The 27,258-nt window shown below is 40.1% G+C and overlaps 1 protein-coding gene across 1 annotated transcript in view; it reads right to left on the bottom strand.

The window, feature by feature from the left end:
- Positions 1 to 26,491, bottom strand: part of LOC104585783 (SPFH/Band 7/PHB domain-containing membrane-associated protein family) — a 34,074-nt gene extending 7,583 nt beyond the window's left edge. Inside the window, exons 1-8 of the mRNA XM_010242771.3 lie at positions 26,328 to 26,491; positions 25,985 to 26,229; positions 25,630 to 25,873; positions 25,373 to 25,522; positions 11,240 to 11,297; positions 11,064 to 11,156; positions 10,705 to 10,803; positions 10,342 to 10,433 (exon numbers count right to left, since the gene is read on the bottom strand). Of these exons, the coding sequence (XP_010241073.1) occupies positions 10,342 to 10,433; positions 10,705 to 10,803; positions 11,064 to 11,156; positions 11,240 to 11,297; positions 25,373 to 25,522; positions 25,630 to 25,873; positions 25,985 to 26,205 (957 nt within the window). The 5' untranslated portion in view covers positions 26,206 to 26,229; positions 26,328 to 26,491. The remainder of the gene's footprint in view (positions 1 to 10,341; positions 10,434 to 10,704; positions 10,804 to 11,063; positions 11,157 to 11,239; positions 11,298 to 25,372; positions 25,523 to 25,629; positions 25,874 to 25,984; positions 26,230 to 26,327) is intronic.
- Between the last annotated feature and the right edge of the window lie 767 nt (positions 26,492 to 27,258).

Raw genomic sequence — 27,258 nt, 5'->3', positions numbered from 1 at the left:
GTCACTATCCCCCCTGAAGCACCCCAAGAGGGAGCAGCCACCCAGCTAATCCCCCTGGCTTTCCAAATACTCCTTGCCCATCTATTATTAAACTCCATTCTCTTGGACTCTTGCATTAGTACAATGTCTAGGTCATACCTCTTTGATCGTTGCTCTTTTCCTCGCACTTCCTATACCCCTCACATTCCAACTCATTATCTTCATAGTCTTCTTTTTTACTCCCTTCCTCAAAAGCTACTACCTCCCCCCTTTCCTTCTATCTCCCTTTACCCCGAATTTCTTGTCACCTTCCACATCTCTTTCAGTCTCTCAACTTCACTCAGTTTCCTTTCCTTTATTTTAATTTCCTTCTTCTATAGACCACCTTTCAAAACTGTTGAAGATTAATTAGTTTTATGATGTTCTGAGTAGATGTTTTATGTTAGTTGTTAGATAGGAGGTGGGGACCACAGTAGTTATGTGAGTCCAAATTTTGATATGTTTTTTGAGTGATATATATGTTTTGCCGCCCTATAAGGGCATGGTTGTCTTTGTACTATTCTATTATTTTAGTATAAATAATAAGTGAAGGGGGCAGCTAGATTATTGCTCTCTTTTCTTTCAACTTCTCTTCTTCTCCTTCTCTCTTCCTTCTCTCTTCAAGAAACTACTTTCTTTCATATTTTTTAATTCAGCAAATTTCTACTTGGTATCAGAGCATCGCTAGGGTTTCTTGAAGCATTCTCATGCAGCCCTAGATCAGTTGACTGCATGAAGTAGTAAAGGGCTGATCGATCTGTTGTAGATTGCCCAGTTTTTGGAGTTTTTGGTGGGATCTATACATCAGGAAGGTGATCTATTGTTCGGCATCAAAATCATGAAGAATTGGAGTACAAGGAAGAGTCCCAGAAAGTTGGACTCTTTGTTTTTTATCTAATCTTGGGCGCTCAGGTATTGTTAGTTTTCTTTTGATTTTCTGAAGAGGGTGGTTTGGTTTCTGAAATTTTCTAGGCCTCCCGGAGTGATCGATTCACTTTTCTCTCTGTTGGAAGGCGTGGGGAGGAGAGAGATTTCCCTCCAATTAGGGTTTTCTTCTTCCGGAAGGGTTGGTTTCTGTGTGTGTGGTATTAAATTATTTTTTGAAGGTCTCCAATCTCTTTTTTCTTACTGTTGAACTGTTTGAAGTAAAATGGAGAGTTGGAATACCGAGATGAAATCTACCAGTACTGTGGGACTGGGTGTTGGAGGTAGTAGTGATATTTTTGGGTCTGGGATCATTACTATAGTAAAACTTGATGGTACAAATTATTTGGAGTGGGCACAATCAGCTAAGATGGCTATTGGTGCCCGTGGAAAATTAGGATATCTCACTGGGGAGAAGAAACCTGATACAAACTCTTCCCGATGGGTGCAAGAGAATTACACGGTAATGTCTTGGCTGTGTAATTCTACGTTACCTCATATTGCAAAAAAAATTCCCATGGGCTAATACTGCTAAGGAGATTTGGGATGGAGTGACTGAAACCTACTCTCAAAAGCAAAATGAAGGCAGGCTTATCAGTTAAGAAATCAGGTGATAAGTATGAAACAGGGAGAAAAACCTCTTGTTGTGTATTTCTCCATGCTGAAAACCCTATGGCAAGAAATAGATCACTTAGAAACTGTGGTATGGGAAAGTGTAAATGATGTAACAACTTATCACAAACTGGTAGAAAGGAATAGGGTTTTTGAGTTCTTGGCAGGGCTGAACCCTGAATTTGACATTGCTAGGCAGCATATTCTTTCTAGGGGGGGTGTGACACTCTCTCAGGGCTATGCTTTTGTCTCTGGAGAAGAGAGTAGGAGAAATGTAATGCTGAGACAGCTAGGGATTGACCAGCCGGCTATGGTTGGTACAACAAAACCTAAGCTGAATGGAAACAAGGGGAGTAGTGAGACTAGAAGTGAAGATAAGGACTTGGTGTGTGATTATTGCAAGAAGCCTAAACATACTAAGGACACTTGTTGGAAGTTTCATCCAAATCTTATGCCTGCTCGGATAAGAAACAAGAAGGGAATGCAAATGTAGCCACTACAGGAGACTCTTCAGCCCCTCTCTCCCAAACTGATTGGGAATCCATTGCAGTAGCAGCAGTGAGAACAGAATTGGAGAGGTTTGGACAGCTTATGAGTAAGAAAGATTCACCCAACTATAGCCTTCCAGATGGACAGCAAAATGCAGGAGCCAACTACACCACTTCCTTTGCACATACAGGTAGTTCATATGCAACTGCGAATCTTGCATCCACTTCAGGTAAGGAGGGACCTCCCTGGATTATAGACTCAGGAGCATCTGAGCATATGACTAATGCCCCTACCATTTTCAGTTCCTATCGGATGTGCTCTGGTAGAGACAGAGTCTCTACAGCAAATGGTTCACATATGCCCATTGCTGGGGGAAGGAGATAGTTAGAGTGACCGATGATATAACTCTGTCCTCTGTTTTACATGTCCCTAGACTTCATACCAACCTACTGTCTATTAGTTCTTTGACAAAAAATTTGAATTGTTCTGTGACCTTTCTTCCTGTTAATTGTGTTTTGCAGGATTTGGAGTCAAAGAAGATGATTGGGAGTGGTCATGAGGTGAATGGAGTCTACCTTCTGGATGAGATTCCGAGACATCAGGGCCATCATGTTAGCAGCAGCAGTAGTAGTGGGTCGGAGTCAGTAAACTAGATTATGCTTTGGCACAATCGCTTGGGACATCTTTCTTTTAGTTCTTTGAAATGTTTTTTTCCCCAAGTTGTTTGAGTCTGTTCAATTATCTACTTTGGAGTGTGAGAGTTGTCAGTTAGGAAAGCATTGTAGACAGTCTTTTAAACCAAGTAATAAAATAAGTACTTCTGCTTTTAATATTGTTCACACTGATGTATGGGGGCCATATCAAATCTTCAATGGGAGGATTCCGTTACTTTCTCTTATTTGTGGATGATTATACACGATATTCTTGGATATATTTGATGAGATCACGTGATGAGGTTCCTAACTTAGTACGACAATTCCACCAGATGGTTCTCACACAATTTGGAGTGAGAACTAAGGCTTTTAGATTAGATAATGCCAGAGAGTACTTTGAGAAGGACCAAACCACGTATCTCTTAGAACATGGTGTAGTTCATCAGAGCAGTTGTGCATATACACCGCAATAGAATGGAGTTGCTTAGAGGAAAAACAGACACATTGTGGAGGTGGCAAGGAGTCTTATGGTGTGTGCTTCAGTTCTTGTGCAGTTCTGGGGAGATGCAGTTCTTACAGTCGTAGATGTGATTAACCGTGTTCCTTCACGAACTTTGGGGTTTAAGGTGCCATTTAGCCTCCTTTTTCCAGATGGAGAGATATTTTATATACTTCTGATGGTTTTTGGTTGTGTTTCTTTTGTTCACATTCTTGGCCCTCATCGCAAGAAATTGGATCCTAAGGCCAAGAAATGTGTTTTTCTTGGGTATGCTCAGAACCAAAAGGGGTATTGCTATTATGACCCAGTGTCGAGAAGCAGATTTGTCACTATGGATGTTACCTTTTCAGAATCCACATTCTTCTTCTCGAAAGGTTCTCCTCAGGGGGAGAGTTTTGGGGAGGAGAACTAACAATCTGTTCCTCTTCCTGTTTCTGTGGTGCCTCCATTAGTTCAGCCAGCATCTACATCAATTCAGCCACCACCTGCACCATCAGTTCAGCCAGCATCGGTTCAGCCAACAACTGCACCTCCAGTTTCATTACCTGAGCCACTACGGGCAGCCTCACAGCAATATCAACGCCGGAAAATGATGGTTGACTCCACACATGCTCGACCCACACCACTCTCTATCAGTCCTTCTGAAACTCTAGATTCGGCAGATACAGATCCAGGTATTCCTCTTGAGCCTGAGTCTGTTATGTTTTCTGATGATAATGTTTCTGTCCTAACACCATTGTTGCAACTGATCCCACTAACCTTGATCTTCCCATTGCACTTCGTATGGAGAAGAGAAAGTGTACAACCCACTGCATTTCACACCATCTTTCCTACAATGCCTTATCACCCTCCTACGATGCTTTTCTTTCTTCCCTAGATTTTGTGTCTATACCAAGGAATGTTACTGAGGCCCTCTCCAAACCTGAGTGGAAAACAGCCATGCAAGATGAGATGGGTGCTTTGGTCAAAAACCAAACTTGGGAAGTAGTTGATCTCCCCCCAGACAAGGAGACAGTCGGATGTCGATGGTTATTCACAGTGAAGTATAAGGCCGATGGCAAGATAGAGAGGTACAAGGCAAGGTTGGTAGAAAAAGGGTATACTCAGACCTATGGTGTTGATGATCTAGAAACCTTTGCACCAGTAGCTAAGATGAGTTCAGTTCGTATCCTTTTATCTCTAGTAGCCACCTATTCATGGCCCTTGTTTCAGCTTAATGTCAAAAATGCTTTCCTCAATGTTAACTTACAGGAGGAGGTATATATGGATATTCCAGCAGGCTTTTATGAAAATGTTGGTAAAGGAAAGGTGTGCAGACTCAAAAAATTTCTATATGGACCGAAACAGTCACCTAGGGCTTGGTTTGATAGGTTTAGAGGGGCACTCATCCGTTTTGGATACACACAAACACAGTTTGATCACACCCTCTTTGTGAAGAAGAGAGATGCTTTGGTGTCAATTATGATTGTGTATGTGGATGATATAGTGGTGACAAGAAATGATCTGGAGGAGATTGATGATCTCAAAAAATCATTGTAGCAAGAATTTGAGATCAAAGATCTTGGTGAGCTCAAATACTTCTTAGGGATTGAAGTTGCAAGATCCAAGCATGGGATCTTCATTTCACAGAGAAAGTATGTACTTGACCAACTGCGAGAGACTGGGAAGCTAGGGACCAAACCAACAAACACTCCTATTGATCCAAATCACAGAATTAATGGTGTGGATGGTGAATTGGTAAAGGATGTGGGGAGATATCAAAGAATGGTGGGCTGATTGATGTATTTGTGTATGACATGACCAGATATTTCTTATGCCGTCAGTGTTGTGAGTTAGTACATGCATGCACCTCGGGTTCAGCATTGGGAAGCTATTGAGAGAATACTTACATATCTGAAAAAGCACCCTGGCAGAGGCATTCTTTTCTCAAATCATGAGAATCTGAAGCTAGAATCCTATACAGATGCAGACTGGGCAGGATGCTTAGACGACAGGAGGTCTACATCAGGAGTGTGTACCTTTGTAGGTGGAAACTTGATCTCCTGGAAGAGTAAGAAGCAAGCGGTTGTGGCAAGGTCAAGTGCAAAGGCTGAGTATAAATCCATGTCTCATGGTGTCTCAGAACTTCTTTGGGTTAGATCTCTTTTGAGTGAGATTGGGGTGAAAGCAGAGGAACCTATGATGTTATACTGTGACAATCAGGCTACAATCAATATTGCCCACAATTCAATTCAGCATGATAGAACAAAACACACTGAAGTTCACTTTATAAGAGAAAGGGTAACAATCGGAGAAGTTTGTTTGCCTCATGTCTCTTCAGAGTTGCAGCTGGCTGATGTTCTCACTAAAGGGGTGGCAACGAACAAGCTTGAACATGATCTACACAAGTTGGGAATGTGTGACATTTACTCCCAACTTGAGGGGGAGTGTTGAAGATTAATTAGTTTTATGATGTTTTTTTTTTTAGTAGATGTTTTATGTTAGTTGTTAGATAGGAGGTGGGGACCACAATAGTTATGTGAATCCAAATTTTATTATGTTTTTTGAGTCATATATATGTTGTTTTATGTTTTGCCGCCCTATAAGGGCATAGTTGTCTTCGTACTGTTCTATTATTTTAGTATAAATAATAAGTGAAGGGGGACGGCCAAATAATTACTCTCTTTTCTTTCAACTTCTCTTCTTCTCTTCTTCTCCTTCTCTCTTCAAGAAACTACTTTCTTTCATATTTTTTAATTCAGCAGATATCTACTAAAACATTCAAGTCCTCCATTCTACATCCCAACTTCCCCATAAATTCTGCTATCAAGTCCTCTCCATTAGATCCCTCCACCCCTGTCCTCTCTAAATACTCCCCTCCATTTCTCTCCACCTCTTCTCCCCTTCCAACTAATCCCTCCCCTCTTCTCTCCTCTATATCCTTCCTCCACAACATATTTTGTTCAACTTCACTAAACATTTTCTCAATAATTTCCCACACCACCTCCATCCTATACCTTCCTTCCCTTACCTCCCCACAATCCTTCAATCCCATCTCCCTAAACATTGAAGATCCACCACCTTGGTTGGTTGCACATGCAAGGGCTGCAGGACTTGGAACAGGAACGGAATCTAGAGCATAGGACACAAAAAACACATTAGTATCACAAACCGAATTCACTTGGTTACCTGGGTTTGACTGGAAAGATGGAAGATCACACGAGAAGTTGTTCCCAGCCTCCCTATCTTGTTCAGACGGTTGGTAAATATCTGTCTCCCTGAGTTGGTTGGTAAGCATTTCAGTCCTTTGGGCAACATGGTAATCTGTCCTCTCTACCCTTTGTTTATCCCTTACTGGTGCGTTCCTGCTCAGCCTTAGGTTCTCCCGATTTACCCCTTATTTGCGCTTTGCACAACTAGAAGTGTTGGGGAAGTGTTATTCCGATTATCATCTTCATCCTCATTTACTTCAACAGACCCAGGTCTTCTGCCATCATCTATTAGACTTCTCTGGCCGTCTGGATTAAATCTCCGTTTCTCCTATATGTCCCCCTGGAATATACTTGCAATGTTCAGCAGACCCAAATCACCTTCATCGCACTCATCAACATCGTTCACGCTTCCAATGCTAGTATCTTCACCTGAACTGTCTTTTGATTCTTCATCGTTTATTGCACAGTCCACCCATCCTTTGTCCACCTCCTCCCTTTCTTTGGTTCTCTCTCTTACATACCTTGGGTTCGGTTTCTCTGAGGAACATTGCAGTGAGCTAACGTCCTCATGATTTCGGCGCAGCACCCACCGTAGGTCACCTTGCTCACTTTCTCTCTGCCGCTGCATCTTTTTCCCTTGAGATCGCACGACTATGGAAGAAGATAGACCATATGGTCTGTCTACAATCGGCCATTTTTCTTTCCTTTTGCCCCGACCTACGTGATGTTTTAAGTTATCACGTGGGTCACTTAAGTTGCACCCCGGTTTAGTAGCCGATCCGCCCAGAGATTCAGTCGGTTCAGACTAGGCCTTTTGGCGGTTTGGTCCACTTAAATTCTTCACCACGTCAGCGAAAGAAAAGTGGCCCGCCTTATCTTTGTTTAATTAAAAACCATTTGAATTAGCTTCCTTAATGGGCAGCCTTGTCGCTTGGTATTCCCCGGCCGAAAAATTAAAAGCTTTCTTGGTTTCCTCCAACTCCTTTTCACAACCCAATCTCTTACCTCCACGTGTCCACCACCGATACGATACGTATTGGCCGATACGGCCCAATACATATTGATATTTTGAACCTTGGGCCTTGCCTAGGAGGAGATTTCTCATATGTGATCTATACATGTGTCAACTCCTGAATATGTATAATATAAATTAAAATTTTTATATAAAATATTTAAAATATAAATAAAATGTATTTGTATATTAGCATATAAAATATATATTATATAGATATAACATTAAATATATTATTGTATATACTAGATAATATAATATTTTATAACATAAACATATTATATGTACACATTATTAAATATATTATATAGATTGCATGCTGGGCTGGGCCTGAAATGTTGGGCCAGGCTCAGCCTGGAAATTTGTGGGCCCAGATTTGATCTGGGCCTGAACACAAAATCTAGGCCCAAAATTTCTGAGCCAGGCTGGGCTGAAAATGATCACCCCTAGTGGAAACCCCATCACAACACCATCAAACATCAGTATGAGGTAGAACAGGATAGGGGATCCTAAACTTTCAGCTCTGGTTTTGGACTTTGTGGGGTAAAGAAAGGACTTTGGGTGATAAAGGATGAAAAACAGGGATGGAGAAGCAACTACACAGTTTACTACCCACCAAAGAAAGCCCAAATATCCTAAAAGAAAAAACTCGAAGAGCATGGCATCCAGCCACACATTAGGAATATCACCCATACATGTATATTAAATTCATGGGGAGATGTTTCCAATGTGCGGATGGATGCCCATGCTCTCAGAGTGTTCGCACCTTTCAGGAGATCCCATCTCTACCAAAGAAAGAGCAACTCTTGCTGCACCAAAGAGATAGGAGAAGAAATAGGTGAGAGTTCACTAAACCAACTTTATTTCATCACAATTACAATGGTTCTATTTATAGACCCACCATGTAGGATGCCCTTTACAGACTCCACCTATCCTACCAAAACTAACTTAACATAAAGATACTGGAAATTATCAATAATAGTAAATCATGATTATACTATAAATAGAAATATATGAAATACTATATATAGTAAGCCTAAGAGTTACCATAAATAATAATTTCAAAATGACAGTAAATTTCTAGAAAACTTAAAACACTATTCCTGAGACACCTAAAAACTAGAAAACAAATTTTAAAAACTCAAAAAATATCAATATCCCTATCACCCAAAAATTCTGAATTCTGAAATTGGTTAGGAATTGGATGATTTTTTTTTTTTTTATGAATAACAGAGTGAATTTAGGCTGAGGCCACCATTGTTTTATTAATCCATAAATTGTGAGCTGTGACCTGATTGCTAATGTGTTGCCAGAATGGGTGTGTCCTCTGACTACAATAGTTCTGCATATTGTTTTCGTCAGCACTTTTGTAGTGACTGTATTGGTCAGTTAACATACCCATGTCATATCAATGGACTTGCAACTGAATGCAGTGCAATCTATGAACCTCTATGAAACCCAACTTGTGACAACCTATGTTGCATATGAAAGCCTATGAAATATGAACTAATGCAGGAGCCAAGTGGGCAGACATAGAATATCTAAAATTTTCATGTATTTTTGTTTTTGTAGACAATAGACGTTTCGTGGTCATTTCTAATGTTGTTTGTTAGGTCTGGACACCTTAGGTTGTGTTTGGTAAGGCTGCCGAGTGCATCTCTTGGTCTTTTTCCATTTGGTACAAACAGCTCCACATAGGGTGGCTAATGGGTGGGTTGGGTTGGGTGCGGGTTGAATACCAACCCACCCATATTGACCCGTTGACCCAATTGCCACCCATATTTATTGGGTGTTAGTGGGTCACAACCCACCTTGACACTGACCCACCCTTATGACCAGCTAACTCAATTCAAATATTTTTTTATGAATAACTCAATGCAAATATTAAGATACAAATATTTTAACCAACCAAAAATACAAATATTAAGAAAAACACAAAAAATAATAAAAACGCAAGATTGTAGAAAAACACAAATTGATAAAAACTGCAGAAAAAACAAGGAAAATGATAAAATTATTTATATATATAGAAATTGCATAAAATGCATAAATCAATAAAAATTCAAAATAATTATATATTTCAATTCAGAAATTGTTGAAAAACAAAAAAAGATAAAAAAAACAGAAATTGTATAAAACACATAAAATGATAAAAAAATCAAAAAGTACATACTTCAACCAAAAATAATAAATCGTAGAAAAATACATAAAATTATAAAAAATCAAATATATATTTCACATAATGCCAAAAATACAGAAAATAATAAAAAATTAATATCTATAACCAAAAAAGTAGAAATTGAAGAAAATACATTAGCTGAAGTGGCTGAAATGAACGACACATTATTGTGCCTTTTAGTGAATAATATAATCAAAAAATATTATTCATCAAAAAAAATATAATCAAAAAATATTTGATTTGAGTGCACATTAGGGGTGCAACTTGGGTGGGCTCAGTTGAGCTTTTGTTAAATTTTGAAGGGTCCTAGGCTCCTATCCTTTTTCTTTTGAAGGATAAAAAAGGAAATTTCATTAAACCGAAAAAGGCAGTACATCTCAAAGTGATGGTTGTCAAGTTGACAAACCAAATACAAATCAGATATCAAACTGTAAAGGAATAAAAATTACTAGGCTCCAAGCCAAATGCAGTGTAAATCTTCATAGTACTTTGTTCTCCTTTTTAATAAAATCTTCTTTTATTTTACTCCCCAAAAAATACTTTTCATGACTCCTAAAATGATTTCATATAGCCATCTATAAGTAGTTGGGCTAAAGATTTCATAATAAATTATGATGCAGCTAGTTCTTTTATAGTCTAGACAAAAGAACTTTCTAAAATAATCCCACAGAACAAGTGAATAGCATCCAAGAGAGAGAGATCTTTGTCACATAAGACAGACTAAATTGCTAGACCTTTAAGAAAGAGAAGGAAAACAATCTAACCTCAACACCTCCACTTGTTTTGATGGCTTCAGATAGCAAAAAGATCCCTTTTGCAGTTGCTTGTGCTCTAGCAAGGATGGCTTCTGCTTCTCCTGATGGTTTGAACAAGAGTTGTCAAAGAACCAAAACACAACAAGTTTGATATCTCATTACTGCTTTCACCACTATCATTGTCCAAAGCCTTTCCCCAACAATTGGGTTGACTAAAAAATAGTAAACATCATCATCTGGCCAACTATAGAACTTCTCTAAAACATGAATACATGGTATTTACTGCCCATTTGGACTTAAGCTCACTTTACATGAAAACAAAACCTACATATATGCAAGGTTAAAAAGATAGATAAAAGTTGACTAAGTTACCTTTTGCTCTATTCACTTGATCCATCATTGCAGCTTCTGACTCTAAGATCACTGAGCTTTTTTTCCCATCTGCAATGTTAATGTTTGCCTGCCTTTCTCCTATCAATTCGAAAATGAGATCTCCATCATCAGAAACGTTAGAAAATTGAGAAATGAGGGGCTTCACCTAAATATCGGCTTGGACATAAGGCATAATACGCAAGCCACTACCCCATCATTTTTTAAATCATTAACCAAATCAGAAGAACTTTATAAATCAAAATAAAACAAAAGAAGAAAAGAGTTCAAACAATAGGTAAATGTAAAAGAACAAGTACTTTCACTTCAAAAGAAAAAGTTATTAGGGACAAAAAGAACACCTTCTGACTCAAGAACTTGAGCTCGCTTTCTACGTTCTGCTTCTGCTTGCATCTCCATAGCTGCTCTCACTCCAGGAGGAGGAGATATATCCCCTAGAAAGAATATGACCATAAATATGTACAAGCTGCTAGGACAAAACATCCACTAAATAAAGGAAGATAAGACTTTGTCTTACTTATCTCATAACGTAGACACTTGAGGCCCCAATTTGTGGCAGCCTCATTGATTGATTTCTGCAACACCAATGTGTGCAACAACCACTTAACATAATTAGAGATGAATCTGAAGAACAAATTTACTAGAAATGTATGCTGTAGCAAATACAAACATCTAGATAGGGTGACAGGAAAAAAATGGTTTTATAATTGGTTCAAGCATGTGAAACATTCAATCCTCAATCCCTTTATTTCTCTACCAATCACATTACTCTAACTCTATAAGCCGTTTTGTACCAAGCCCCTTGAAGCGTGCCCAAACAAGTCTATGCCAGGATTAAATTCTCAAATATGTACTTAAAAAGTTGGTTTTATAATTTAGTTATAGTTCCTTATCTGTCAAAATATGTCTTGTATTAGGAAGAATGATTAACAATATTTTTAAAATATTTCTTGGAGGCAAGATGCAGGCCATAAAGTGCACCTTGCCTGCAAGGTGCACCTTTTGAATCACTGCTTTTTACTTTCTGTTACGTCCTATGATTATTGAAAGCATGCAAGACCCCAAGGTTTCTATATAAAAATATTTTTTATTATCTTGAAACTTGTTACGTACACACTTTATTACTATAAGTGTTTCAGTCAATAAGCTAATCAAGAGTTTTAATTCATGTGCATTAGTATAAACCTAATGAAGGGGCCACAATCAGTGCTTTATCTATAGTCAACCCTAGAGTTTGATTCATAGCTTGTTCTTGATCCATTCTTCATAGCATCCAACCAAGAAAAGGGTACTTCTGGCAAGCTAGGGGTGCAACTTGGGCAGGCTAGGCCAGGTTTAAAGTCAACCTAAGCCCAACACTAATACATGGGCCTAAGGCCTGAGCCATATCCTAATATTAAGCCCGATCTGCCCAACCCAGGGCCAGCCCAAAGTAAAACTTGATACACTCAAATTGGGCTCTAGCCTAAGTCGGGATTAGAATGATCAATGGGGCCCAAGTGGCCCTATTGGGCCCAATATATTAAAAATGGCCCAAAACCTATCTAACTATAGTTGGGCCAGGTCTGACTATTGAAGGGCTAAGCCTGGGCCCAGCCCAACCTAAAAATGACAAAAAAATCAGGGTTTTGGGCCTAGGCCCAGCCCTAGTTACAGGTTGGGTTGGTCAAAGCTCGGGTTAGGCCTGCCCTAGTTACACCCAAGGTTCAAAATTTCATCACATACCAGCCCATATCAGCCAATACGTATCGTATCGAAGGGTCATTGATATGCAAAATAGGGATGTTTTGGGGTTTGACCTATTTCAGGGAGTAGACAAGCCTAAGACCTACCCCCTAACATGTTTCTGAAAAAAAAAATAAAAGAAAAAGGTGGCTACAAGGTTCAAAGTACTGATACACCCTTTGCGCCATATTGGGGGGTATCAATATTTTGAACCTTGGTTACACCCCTATGGCAAGCATTTGGGAACTAATGGCAAACCCAGTATTCAAATAATTAGCACAAAACTTGATTGTAATTTTTTGTAGGGTCTTGATTAGCCAACATGTCAGTCAAGCATCTCTCTTCCAAACTTTGGCTCACGCCCTGCCTCATCAGTATCATCTTCAACCTCTCGCATTTCCCCCCACAGCAATGCTTTGTGTTCCAATGCAATCAAAACCTTCATCCAAACTCCATCCTAAAAGACATCAAGCAATCGAGGTACTTCTTCCAACTTCACTCCAGCGATTTCCACCATTGCAGAGCTTAGATTTGAGGTATTACAAGATATAAACATCCCTCCTATCGTTGTCACTACCTTCTCCAGCATAGAATTCTCCCATAGATTGAAAAGAAGTCCAAACAATCTGATGGCAAAGACTCCATTATGAAACACCTTGTTGTTACAAGAGGATGTCTAGTTCTGCACCAAAATCACTCCCAACTCAGTTTCTAACCTGTCAAAATCCATTGTTCTTTCTCCGACATACAATATTGTTCGTCTTTTGTCAAAAGGGAATATCATAACTCCTGCATCCACTTGAAGTTTCTTTTTCAGCTCATCCAGTATGATTCCCTAGTCTGTAATCTCCCTACCTACTTCCAAAACCATTCTTCTCTGTTTCCTTCTAACAACATTTTTTGCACTTTATAGACGCTACTTACGAATTACAATCACTTCTCGTTCTACCTCTTTATTTTGATTGCTTTGATAGACTTCTCCTTTGGTTAAACTATCAACCTTCATCGTCATATATTCTTGCAGCTTCTAAGCGAACAAACTCCAACCTAGAGTTGTAAAATGAGTCGTGTTGGGCCAGCACGGCACAGCCCGCGTGCGGCCTGTGCAAAGTGCAGGCCGGGCCAGGCCTCCTTCCCCTGGATATTTTGGGGTTGGTCCGAGCCCACACAAGCCCATGTCAAGCCATGGACCAGGCTAAATCTATTTATTTAAAAAATTGAAAAAAAAAACTTAAAATTTTAATTTTATATGAATCTTGATGTATAAAATTTATATACAATAATTAAGTAAAATAGTATAATAAAATTGAAAACAATTGTTTATTTTATTAATATATTATTATATAATTATAATTTATATAATATTATATATAAATATATAAAATATATAAATATTATATATATAATATATATGGGCCGGGTCGGGCCAGCCCACAGGCCATGGGTGGCACGGCACGACAGTGCGAGTCGTGTCGGCCCGGCCTGCCGACCTGAAACCCCAAGTCCAACACGGCACATGGACCGTTGGGCCGGGCCAGCTCAAAATCGTGTTGGATTGTGCCAGGCCGTGGGCAGCACGGCCCGATTTACACCTACTCCAACCCGACCCTTGTTTTCCTTTTGGGAGACAAACCAATTGTTTTCTATTGTTACCAAGAAACTCACTCACAGCCACAAACCAACCCTTGTAGTTGTATTTCAGAACCACCTAATAATTTCTTCTTGGAAGTTCCAACGAACTCATCCAACCATTTTTCTTCACTAAGAAAATTACTCCATTGATGAACCCTTTCAAACATTATGTAGCTTCCCCTGTTAAGAAAATAGTTGCTCTTCCCTTTTCTCTTAATTTCAGAACTGAATGGTCTTTGCTTCTTCCTTCTTCTAACACCAGATTCTTCGTTTCAATCATGGTCTCAACTCTCCATCTCATTGCTGAAATCTCCATTGTCATTGTCTTTTGTCAAACTTGAAATCTTCACTTCGTTTCAATCATGGAGAGCCTTCTTTGGGAGGATGAATGGGCTGTAATTGGGAAACTTTGTGAAATCTGTCCAAGGTGTAGGCTGACTGAGCATCAGATTACCATTGATCAGTGCTACAAGATGGTGGGGGGGAGCAACTGGTTTGGAGCCAGAAATTCAAAAGGCCCCTGCATGATCAAGAAGTGGATGAGTGCATTCAGTTACTAAGTAAATTAGAACAATCAATGTCTCTTCTACTTTAGAGGGTGGTCTTTGGTGGAAAGAATGTAAGGATGGAAGGTTCTCGGTGAAGTCCTTTTATTTGGCATTGGTCAGGGACAACCAGGCTTTGGATAATGTAAAAGGTGTGGGGGGAATCCAGTGCCTCCAAGAGTGGAGACATTTGCTTGGCTTGTAGCTCTTGATAGCATCCTGACCACAGATCACTTGAAGAGAAGAGGATTCATCCTTCCAAGCTTCTGCTACTTGTGTAAAATGGACGAGGAGACAGTTTTCCATATGTTTTTTTCCTGCAAAGTGGCAAATATCTTCTAGAAATTCTATTCTTTCCTTTTTGGAATGAGTGTTTTCAGCCATCATCTCCTGCAGAAATTTTCTCTAGGTGGTCAAAAATTAGAGGAAGCAAGAAAGCCAGAATCATGTGGAGCTGCATTCCCTTCATAGTCTGCTGGTCATTGTGGATTCCTATAGTGTTACGTAGAACCCGAGCTTCATCATCATTGTCTTCTTCCTTAGTCCTTATGCCCCTCCTTCCAAAGCTCAGCATCAATAGAGCTGACAAGCCAGCACTGTACACCAGTCCACCTGATTCAACTTTTTTCTCCTTGGGATGTATTCTTACCTTGCCCCAACAACTTTAATGACCGCTGAGTACAAATCCCCCAAGAACAAACCCACAAAAACCCCTCTACATAAGTTTACTATTAGGCACAAAGCATACTATGACCAGAGATGAAATGGTTGCCCTAAAATTCTTATCACTACTCCTGTTGCAATGGATTTAGCATTCGCCAAAGGGAACCACTTCGAGATCATCATCTTCCCTTCTTCAGTTTCTACAGCTACTGCATTAATCTCTAGTGAGTCATCAAGCAAATCCAAGAGGGCTTTTCCTTTGTCAAAGGGAGTTGGCATTATCGCTCCTTTTGGCTTTAATTTTCTACTTATTTCTACACCTACTTTGCTCAATCCAGCACCTCTTTCTTGTCCATCAACACCAACCATTGCTCAAACTCACCTTTGCTCTGGATGATGGACAGTTTTGACATTCCAGCATAACTGACCATATTAAGCTAATCAAAATATTTTTCGGCTTCTCCCCCTTTTCCAGCTCCACCTTGTGTTTTCCTTGAACAACACTTCTCTGCTGACCTTCAGCTGTTACAAACCTACTTTTTTTTTTATAAATATGTTAGAAACTTACTTTGTTTCTCATCAACAAAAATATGAACTGTTGAAACAATCTCAACAGGTACAACCATCCCTCTGCTTTCCTCCCTTCAAGGATGCATGCTATCTGCTTCGAGCCCTGGCCAAAGAACTCAGACAAGGTTAAAAACCCGCCTTTCACATTTCTTCTTCTTTCAGCAAAATATCTCCTTCCTTCTGTTTCCGTTGATCCTTTCCAATCCAGATTTCTTTTGGAAAAGATTGCACCATCAAGAAAACCTTTAAACCACGAAATTGACTCCCCTACCAGCAAAACTGTTTTTTATCTTGCCATTCTCAATTCCCTAAACTTCAAAGTTGGAGATCCTCTCACCACCAATTCCTCAACTACAGAGGTCTTTGCTTCAATCTTCAACGTTCTTCTCCATCCTACAGCATGAACAAAACCTTCCTCCACCATTAAACTTTCAAAGGCACATGAAAATGGTTAAATGGTCAACAGAGAAAGCCTACACATGAAACCACCACACACTAAAGACAGCCAAAGCATGTGTCAGAGGTCCCAATCTTCCATGTACATAATTTACAACTCCACTTCCAACTTTGAGAAAGGGGAAAATAGCACCTTACATAGGTAAGGTGGCCCATCCTTTCTCCCTGAGACCCCTTGCGCTGAAATAACATTTGTTATCAGTAAAGAAGATTTTTTATTAAAATATGAAGAAAGTTTAGTACAATAGCTTGGTATATTCTAAAAGCCTAATATACAAAAGATTTACACCAAAGCCCAGGATAAAAAATCAATGTCTATAACCCCTTGTTTTACTAATGAATCTGCCATCCCATTTGCAATTCTTCTGACCCAATTATAGGTGTTTAACTCCCTTGAAAGACCTATTTCCCTGAAAACATGCCTCTATATCCAAGGAACTTGTCACAAGCCTTTTGCCATGTGATTATCAGTTTCAAGTCCCCCTCTACTTCCAAGAAATGGAAACCAGCTTGCTTTGCTAATCTTAGACCTTGTAGTAAGGCCATCAATTTCAGCTTTCGGAGAGTCTCCCACTCCAATAAATCCGGAATACAAAGCCACCACCCTTCTTGAGAAAGCTCTAAATACACACCTTATACCTGCCAGCCCAAGATTGCTCTAAAATTCCTGTCAAAAAAAAATACCTTTAATGTATTGCTTGGTGCCACTGCCTACCACATAAGTCTCCCTCTTTTCTTCAGCTGCCTCAAAAAACTTGGGCTAAAGAGATTTACCACATCTTGAGAGGGAATCCACCTGCACCGGTGCACCCAGAAAGAGAGCAAAAGTACTCCCAAATAGAAAGTACAAAAGGGCAAGAGATTAGTAGATGGGATAAGTTTCACCACTTGCTTTGCAAAGGAAGCATATTTGAGGAGATAGGCATTTATTTAGCCTTCTTTTTTGCAGCATGTCACATATATTTAACTTGCCAAGGAAAGATTCTCAACACAAAGCTTGAAATTTAGGCTTACTCCAAAACTCTTTCACCTGGAAGTTCTCCCTCAAAGGATTAGAAAGTTAAAGGTAATTGAAAAAGGAGGTGCAAGTAAAAAAAAAACACCTAGATTGGCTGACCAAACTCTAGAATCCCCAAAATTCTAAACCAAAAAAACTAAGTCCAATTTAGCTAGTAGTTGAACAAGGGGATCACATTCATCATCTCTCATTGCCCCTCCTAAACCCAAAGTCCCAATTTAAACCCACATGAGAGAAGGACCCAAACTTTGAGACAAGTTCAGGTTTACAACTAGAAAGAGTATAAAGTAAAGGGAATTGCACTTTGAGAGGAGACTCACCCAACCAAAGGTCCTCCCAAAAAAGGACTTTATTCCTACCACCTATATCAAAACGGGTAAAACAATGGAAAGTTGGGTATTCCAAGGAGAGTTTCAACTTTGAAGTGGAGAAAGGAGCTACCTTTGCATCCCAGTTGTTGTCCCACACACCATGAATACTTGCAATAACCCTAGGCCACAACATCTCCCAAAGCCATTTTCCTAAGAAAGATGTGTTCCTAAGACTCAGGTTCCAATACCAAGCCCAACCCAATCCTTAGATTTTCTAACCTATTCCCATTTCACTAAATGGTCTTTCCTTTCTTCCTCTGGTTCCCAAAGAAGTCTCTCATAAACTTCTGTAACTACCCAGGCACTCTAACTGCAATACGGAAGGTAGAAAGGAAATAGATGGGTAGATTAGCTATTGTGCCTTTAATCAAAGTTATTCTCCCTACCATATACACTAAAGGCCAATCAATGATCCAAGGTTCAAAGTATCGATGCACACGAACAGGTGTATCGGGTGCTTCGATACTTATTCTTTTTTAGTTTTTTCCAAAATTACTTCAACGGGTCAATTTTAGGCATCCCTACCCTCTAAAAGTGCTCAAAATCCAAAACACCCCTTATTTGGGGTATCGGAAAGCGCCTGATAAGATACGATATGCCCGATACGAGGCATATCATATCACATTCTACTTAGAACCTTAGCAATCAAGGTGAACAAAAGGGGGATAAAGGTCTCATTGCCTTAGTCCTCTTTTTGTTGGAAAGAAATCTCTAGCAACATTTCAAATGGGAAGGGATGTTTCACTAAAAAGGGCCAACAAATTCTGGGAAGCCAAAAAGTTATGGGGCAGTTGGAAGGTCAAACCTGGAGAAAGCAAGAAAAAATTATGACAAATGGCAGATCATTTGCGCAGGTGGTGTTAGGGGAAACAAACAAAAATTCACTAGTTTCGAAAGGGAGAGGGCTGAACAAGCAACCTCAGACAGGGAAGGTTGCTGGTTCGACCATTAAATCAGGGGGGCGTGACCTTTTAAGTGGTCACGTGGGACGAAATGAAGGGCCCAATCGAGTGGATCCACTTGATGAAGGGTCGGAGAAGGCATCTCAAATAAAGGCTGTAAAGGTGGGCTCCCATAGGCTTCAGCCCAAGGCCCATTACAAGATAGATGGGCCGAGGGGTACTTTAAGTAAGCACGTGACTGGGAGGAGGGACGAGCTGATAGACGAAATTAAGCGTCTATCTTCTTCTACCCCGAACCCCTCCTCTCGTTCGAACAGTTCAGGCACAAAAAAATCTCCAGATTCACAGTCGCGAGGCTCTCTACAGTGGGTCCCATCCAACCTGGCGAACCGTCTCTCACCAGATAGGTGCAACCCGAGATACCTCAAGCCTAGTGATGAGAACAGAACAGGGATTGAAGACTGGCCGAGTGAACAAAACAGCAATGACGATTCTGATAGAGACGAAACGCTAAGTCTGGGAAGTCTGTCTCTGAAAAGCAACAATGATTTTTTTGAAACAGAAAGTTTGCATACAGAGCTGCTGTTTCTAGAGGAAGAGACTGAAGAGGCAGGTGGCGAGAAGGCTAGAATTGGTGAAGAAAATGGTTCTAAAGCTATGAAAACTCCTCCTCCCTTCGTCGAGGGAGCTGACCCTGAGTCTAATGAACTACAGGATGTTGGTGGAGAGGGACAAGAATCGGCTGTGAGGATGGATGCGGATATTCCAGTGTCGGAAACACAGAGAAAGGTCTTCCAAGTGGGTAGGTCGTCAGGAAGTGATTCTTTCACCATGTCTACTTCACAACCTTGTCCAAAAAGGGGAAAGGCTTTAAAACCAGTTGCCGCCTGTCAGCAAGTCATTTCCAGTGATTCTAGTCCTACCCCCGTTCTATCAAGTATGGGTGTCAATTCTGTTTTAGGTACTGACTTGTTTGCTCTGCCTGTAACAGATATCCCAGCTTCCCATCCTGGAGGTTCTGATGTAAGAAAGAGGGTGATAGTGGAAGGAGGAGAGAGGGTGTTGGAAGGAAGTAGTAAGGGGGAGGCGGACAGAATTTGGGAGTTGATCTGTACAATGATGGAGGAACAAAATAAAAAGGAAGGACTTGGAGAAAGATGTTGTAGCCAAAATAAGTGTGAGCAAGGTAAAATTCTTCCTCAGACATTGGCTGGAAAGGATGGAGAAAAGAAAGAAGATGATTGATGTATTAGGATGGGGGGGAAAGAACAAATAAGAAAAAAAGATCTGAAGTGGAAAGGCTAATTTTAGACATTGAGGGGGATTTAGAATTCATTGGTTGAGGGGATAGGAGGAAGGGCCTAAAATAAGGAGAATATGGCCTCTTATTGGGTTCTTTTGCTACTTTGTCTCGATGAAAATTATTAGCTGGAATGTAAGAGGGTTAGGGAATGCAAGGAAGAGAAGGGTGATCAAAGACCTACTCTAAAGGGAAAAACCTGATATTGTGTTGTTACAAGAATCCAAATTGATGGAATTAGATGGGAGATGGGTGAGGAGTTTTTGGAGGTCTAGAGGTTTAGGTTGGAGCTCGGCTCCTTCTTGGGGAGCCTCGGGGGGGATTGTAACACTGTGGAAGGAGGATGTGGTGGAAGTAGTGGAAGAATTGATAGGCAGATTCTCAGTTTCCATTAAGTGCAAGAATGTAGAGAATGGGTGTGTATGGGTTTTAACCAATGTTTATGGCCCTAATTCCTATAGAGAGAGGAATGAGATGTGGGAGGAACTATATGCAATCAAGGGGCTATGGGATGGTCCTTGGTGCCTAGGCGGGGATTTTAACGTCATTAGATTCTCTGATGAAACCAGTAATCCCCAACAGGTAATCTCAACAAGCATGAGGAAATTTAATGGTTTTATTGAGGATTGTGATCTGAAGGAAATACCTCTGTTGCAAGCCAGTTACACTTGGTCCAACCTTCAGGAAACCCCTTTGTGCTCGAAGTTGGATAGATTCCTATTTAACCTTGCCTGGGAGAATAGTTTGGAAAACTTGGTTGCTAGGGCGTTACCCAGGGTCACCTCCGATCACTGTCCTATCCAAATAGGTACTGAGTCTTTTCCTATAGGACCCAAACCTTTTAGATTTGAAAATATGTGGCTTACCCATCCAGATTTTGTGAAAAAAGTGAAGGAGTGGTGGGGTGAGGAGGAGAGAGGGGTAAGATGGAAGGGGATCAAGTTCCACAAGAAATTAAAAAGGTTGAGAGCCAAAATAAAAGAGTGGAATAGAGATCAGTTTGGTAGAATTGAGGAGCAAAACTTGGGTCTAATCTCTCGAATAGAGAACTTGGATGTAAAGGAATCTCACAATGGGCTGACCGAGGAGAACAGAGTGTTAAGGAGACAATTAAAAAAGGATTTGAAAGAGGTGTTATTGAGGGAAGAAATCAGTTGGAGACAAAAATCTAGACACAAGTGGATTAAGGAAGGCGATGGGAACACTAGATTCTTCCATGATTTGGCAAATGGGAGACGAAGAAAGAATTTTGTGACCAAGCTAGAGATAGGTGAGGTGTTTACCAACCAGGATGACATAACCAGAAAATTTGTAGACTACTTCAAATCGATTTATAGAAGGCCTTTGAGAGAGAGGACAGTCATGGAAAGGGTGGATTGGCCAAGAATTGATGAAGAAGTGGCAAGGTGGCTGGAAAGGGATTTCGAGGAAGAAGAGATTAAGAAAGCTATCTTTATAATGGATAGATCCAAGGCTCCGGGTCCAGATGGCTTTACAATGAGTTTTTATCAAGACTGTTGGGAGGTGTTGAAAGAGGATCTAGCTGAAGTCTTTAAGGAATTTGCAGACAATCACACTATAAGCCCTGGAATTAATGCCACCTTTTTGGCCTTGATACCTAAGAAGAATGATGCCAACCACCCAAAAGATTATAGGCCTATTAGTCTGGTGACAAGCATCTATAAAATTCTGGCTAAAGTGCTCTCATTGAGAATCAAAACAGTCCTCCCTACCATCATTAGTGAAACCCAGGGGGCTTTCATTCAAGGGCGACAAATAACAGATCAGATCTTAATTGCGAATGAGTGCGAATGAGTGTGTGGAGGAAATGAAAAGGTCTAGTAAGAGAGGATTCATTTGTAAATTGGATCTTAAAAAGGCCTATGATTTGGTGGACTGGAAATTTCTAATGGGGGTTATGCAAAACTGTGGACTTGGGGACAAGTGGTGTAGTTGGATCTTTGGGTGTATCAGTACTTGTCACTACTCTATTCTGGTAAATGGTACGGTGAGAGACTTTTTTCCAACTTACAGGGCTGTCAGGCAAGGGGATCCACTTTCACCCTTCCTTTTTACCTTAGTAGCTGATGTGATTAGTAGGATCATTACTAAGGCTGACAGCGAAGATGCCATTAGGGGTTGGAGAATAGGGAGACACCAAGTCCCCGTCACCCACCTTCAGTTTGCAGATGACCTAATGATTTTTTGTGAAGGAGGTATTAGTGAAAAGGTAGCAAACCTAAAGGAGATAATAAAAGGATTTGAAAGTGTCTCTAATTTGAGAATAAATCTGGAAAAGAGCTGCATAGCGGGTATAAATTTGGAGGTAGGGGAGGTCGAGGCTATTGCGGAGTGTCTTGAGTGTTCCACCTCTGCTTGGCCTATGTCATATTTAGGGCTTCCTTTAGGGGCAAATCCTAGGGAGAGTAGATTTTGGACCCCAGTGATAGAAAAGTTTGAGAAGAGATTAGCCCCATGGAAGAGGAACTATATCTCTTTAGGAGGGAGAATTACCCTAATAAGAGCTACCTTGGCTAACTTACCTACCTATTATTTGTCTGTCTTTAGGATACCAGTTAGGGAAGCCAGGAAACTGGAGAAGTTGATGAGAGACTTCTTATGGGAGCCGGGACAAGAAAAAGGATCACTTGGTTAATTGGGAAATTGTGTGCAGAAGTAAAGAAAAGGGGGGCTTGGGAATTGGGAGGGTAATTAGAAAGAATCAAGCTCTGTTAGGGAAATGGTTGTGGAAATGGCCTTTGGAAAGAGAGAGATTGTGGCATGAGGTGGTGGGAAGCATTCATGGGAGGTCAAAGAATGGATGGGATGCTGGTGTATCGAGGCAAGCTAACCTAGCAGCACCGTGGAAGGCTATTCACAACACCCTTCCTCAATTCCTCAATTTTATTAGGTATGAAGTTTGTTCTGGCAACTCTGTTCTTTTTTGAGAGGATATTTGGGTAGGAGACTCACCGTTAAAGGACTTGTTCCCTTCGCTTTTTTCTATTTCTCAAAATTTGTTTCACCTTTGGGAACACCCTTAGATCCTACTTGGGATTTTGGGTTTCGTAGAGGACTTAGGGATGCTGAAATTGAGTCTCTTTCTCTTTTGCTTGGTTGTCTTAATCAGGTTTGTTTGGATCCCTCCAAGCCAGATAAGAGAGTTTGGACTCCTAGACCCATTGGAACCTTCTCTTGTGCTTCTTTCTTCAAGTCCATCTCTCAACTTTCTTCTCACCAACCCTTTCCGTCTAAAGAAATTTGGTGCAGGCCAGTCCCCCCAAAAATTATGGCTTTTTTTTGGGAAGTATTCCATGGGAAAGTAAACACTTTAGACAACCTACAAAAGAGAAGACCTTTTTCTCTGTATTTCTCCTAATTGGTGTATCCTCTGTAGAGCTCACGGTGAGGATTGTTACCATCTACTAGTATCTTGTCCCTTTTCTGCAGACCTTTGGGCTTGGCTACTTTCGTTGTTTGGGGGTAGTTGGAGTCTACCAGCAGAAGTTCACATGCTCTTCAACCATTCTACCTTTTATTGGCCTACAAAAATAGGGAGAATTATGTGGAGATGTGCTCGTGCTGCTTTGACTTGGACTCTTTGGAAAGAAAGGAATCTCAGAATTTTTCAAGACAAGGAAAGGAACAGCCAAGATTTGAAAGACTGTGTGTTAAACAAGGCAATACATTGGCTGAAGACCTTGGAAATCTTCCATCAATTCTCCTTTAATGACCTTTGGAGAATTGGTCAGCAGTAGCAAGGTGCTCATCTTTAAAGGACAAATCAATTACAAGTTGGTCTCCTCCACCCGAAGGCTCAATAAAGTTGAACTTTGATGGAAGCAGCATGGGTAATCCAGGATTATCCGGAGTGGGGGGTGCTTTGAGAAATGAGAAGGGAGAGATTTTGTTGCTCTACTCAGGTCCCTTGGGAATTGGGAACTCCATTAGGGCAGAACTCTTAGCTGCTATACAAGGGGTGCAATTTGCAAACCAGCTGGGAGTACAACACCTAATAATCGAGGGGGATTCCAAAGTGGTGGTGGGTTGGTTAAAAAATTCTGAAGAGGCTATGTGGCGATACAAGAATGAAATGAAGAAATTTATTTTGGTTGACAAGGAATATGTTGGTCACTGTACAGTGGGTGGGGAGATCAGCAAATACTTTGTCAGATGTTTTAGCTAAGCAAGGGGTAAATGGGGAAGAATTATTTTGGGCTCAGTTGTGATTATTGTTTTTCTTTCCTAGTTTACTTGTAAGACTCAAGCAGGGGCTGCAACTCGTGCCTCTCGTTGGGATGATGTATGAACTCACTCTAAAGTTGCTTCTGAATCAATAAACTTATTATTATTCATCAAAAAAAACATCATTTATCAAAATTGAGTAATGCACTGAGTTTATACATCCTTTTATCCACATTCTCCAATGATCACCTAAACCGATCTTCTCTAAATTCTCTAGGAGGAACTGCTAGTCTGCCAATCCACTAAACCATAAGCCTTTTCTAAGCCCAATTTTCAAATCAGACTCTTCCCTCCCAACTTCTTATCTGCCACACATTCATTTGCAATCAAAATTCCCTCAACAATTTGAAATTGGGAAATTAATGAGGGAAAAACTTTTTAAATCTTTCAGAGAGGACCTTCGCTATTATTTTGTAGAGACTCCCCACTAGACTTATGAGTCTGAAGTCCTTCGGTCTTGGCTTCCTTCTTTTTTGGCATCAAAGCTGAGTATTGCCACTCATTTTTTGGGGGGAATCTCTACAAATAGCAGTCAATTTGATTAATGGATTGCCATCAAAGGTGCTTTATAACCAGTCTCCATATCAGCCTTTTAAGCACAGATGCACTTATGAACTTGCCTTCAGTCTTCCCTTAAGTATTTGGGTGTGCGTGCATGATATGAGTCCCACAAAAGTCAAATCCAGCCCAAGGTTCTCAAGTGTCTTTCTTGGTTATTCCTAACCCTACTTCTAGTAAGTAGCTTGTCTATAAAAATGTTACATTTTTAACCAGTGCCTTACTTTTCTTCTTATGCCTTCTCTTATCCTTTTGTTGTCCTTATTCCTAATTCTTCTACCATTCCTATTAATGTATCAAGGATAGAATTTTAGGTGTATACCAAGCATAAGAAGAGGTAGTGTAAAATTCCCTCAATGGAAGGAAGCCATAACTCAAGAGATGGAGGCACTAGAAAGAATCAAACCTAGGAATCGGCTGAACTTTACCAACACAAAAAACATGTTAGATGTGAGATGTATACAATGAAATTTGAAGCAGACGTATATAGCATTGAATTTCATCAAGAGCAGTATTTCATTGGGATTTTGGCCCTTTTTCCTTTGTTAAGACTACATGTTAAAGTTGTGAAACAGAGAACAAAAGCAGGCATCCATACGTGATACGACTAGGCACTCTTAAATAGAAAAATAGAAATAAAAATGAAAGGAGAAACCCAAACCAACCACAATGTTTTCATTTAGTGTATCCCTCTCTTCAAACGTCTTATCCAATGTGATTTTTCCCAGTTCACTACGCATTGTCGTCTGAGCGAGCTGAATAACTGCAAATATCGGATTCTCAACACCATACGATGCTAAGAACGCGTCGACAATCTGTAACCAAGAGAACATAATCATCAAAATAAACCCATCAAAAAAAAAAAAAAAGATACATAAAGAATTTGCAAATAACAAAGGTAAATAAGTAATTTAAAATGCACCTTTACGTACAGTACTCCATCAATCAAGATGCTGACATTATCTTTTGTTATAGCAGATTGGTCAGGAATGGGAATGGCCTCTTCCTTTAGGGAGTGCACATAAGCGATTCGATCAACGAGGGGAATCAAAAAGTGAATTCCCGAGTCGAGGGTCTTCACGTATTTCCCGAATCGTTCAACGACGTAAGCCTTCTTTTCCGGGACAACTCGGATGCCCCAATTGGTCGGGGGCGTAGTTTCATATCTATCCCCAATTTCCCAAAATTAATAAAGTATATATAGACTAAGGTTCAGAGAAAACAAGAAAGAAGAATGGGACCAAATGATCAGAGTTTAGAGATGGAAACAGGCTGACCTTAAACTGATATCATCTCGATGATGACGACCGCCTCGGAAATAGCGAACCGAGGTACCGACTGGGGTTGGGATTTGAGATGACCGAAAGGAGAGGGGTTGGGATCTTATCTCAAGCAGCGACGGCGACGACAGTAATGAGAGCTTTCTGCAGTCTCTTGATGCTTCCCCAATCAAAGATCTCAAAGCAGTCTTAACAGAGTTAACTTTCCAGATTGGCATTTCTTCTGTCTCGTTCCGTTAGAACTTAGAAGTAGGAAGAGAAAGAGAAAGTAAGCTAAATTAACAGCTTGGAGAGGACCCCAAAAGCCCTTGAAAAAAACCCTTATTGCACGAAACAATACCTGATGTGAATGCGCAATCCTGCTTCTTCTTGGGCTTGTCTTCCTTTGTTACAGAGCCCTCGGTGGGAACTTGGAACCTGAAACTTGGAAGCAAGAAATGCAAAATACCCCTGCTTGGAGGTTGGAGCTCAGGGCTCACTCAGCATTGTAACCTGGTTGTTAGCAGACTTTGGCCGGGATGATCATTTTCAGCCCGGCCCGGAAATTCTGAATTGGGCCTAGGGTTTGCAAAATTCTGGACCGGGCCCGAGACCAATACTAGCCCGGCACAGCCTGCACAAGTATAGTATCATACTATCATTTATAATTTTAAACTATATTGAATATTTAATGGTGTCCATCTAAGTTCAATTCATATATTATTTTTTGGGTTATGCTTAGTTTATTCAATCACAATCTAAATTGCGCTTTAGTGAGAAAGTGACCAATTTCTTATTTTCTAGATAAATTTATATTATTTTTTATCTTAATACTAATTTTTATTATTTTTCTTGAAAAACAATTATTTATTTATTTTTATTAGTTTATTATTTTTTTTTGTATCATTTTAGGTAAAATTATAAAACAAAATCCTCTTATAACAATTCTATAAACCACCTTTGTGTTTTGACCCTAACAAAGGCCCCCTTTAGTTTTGAGAAAAATGTGCAAATACCTCTTTTCCCTTGGCTTTTTGGGTAACAAAGACATTGAAGTTACCAACTTTACCCTCCCCTATAGTTTTGAGAAAAAGTGCAAATACATTATAATACATAATTTAAAATTTCAACCTTACCCTTCACTAATTTATTTTGCAAGACAACTTTCAAAGAATAATCCCCTTGACAAAATAAGGTAAAAAGGTTGAAGTAAAGTAAAATTAATGCATTATATCAATATTTTTTATTTGGAGTGTTGATAAAAGGCTTTTGTTAAGGTCAAAACATTGGGG

Source organism: Nelumbo nucifera, chromosome 1 (assembly GCF_055504915.1).
Source record: "Nelumbo nucifera cultivar China Antique chromosome 1, China Antique-T2T, whole genome shotgun sequence".
NCBI classification, from domain to species: Eukaryota; Viridiplantae; Streptophyta; class Magnoliopsida; order Proteales; family Nelumbonaceae; genus Nelumbo; species Nelumbo nucifera.
Note: the sequence above shows the minus strand (reverse complement) of the source record. Positions and strands in the feature narration are given on the sequence as shown.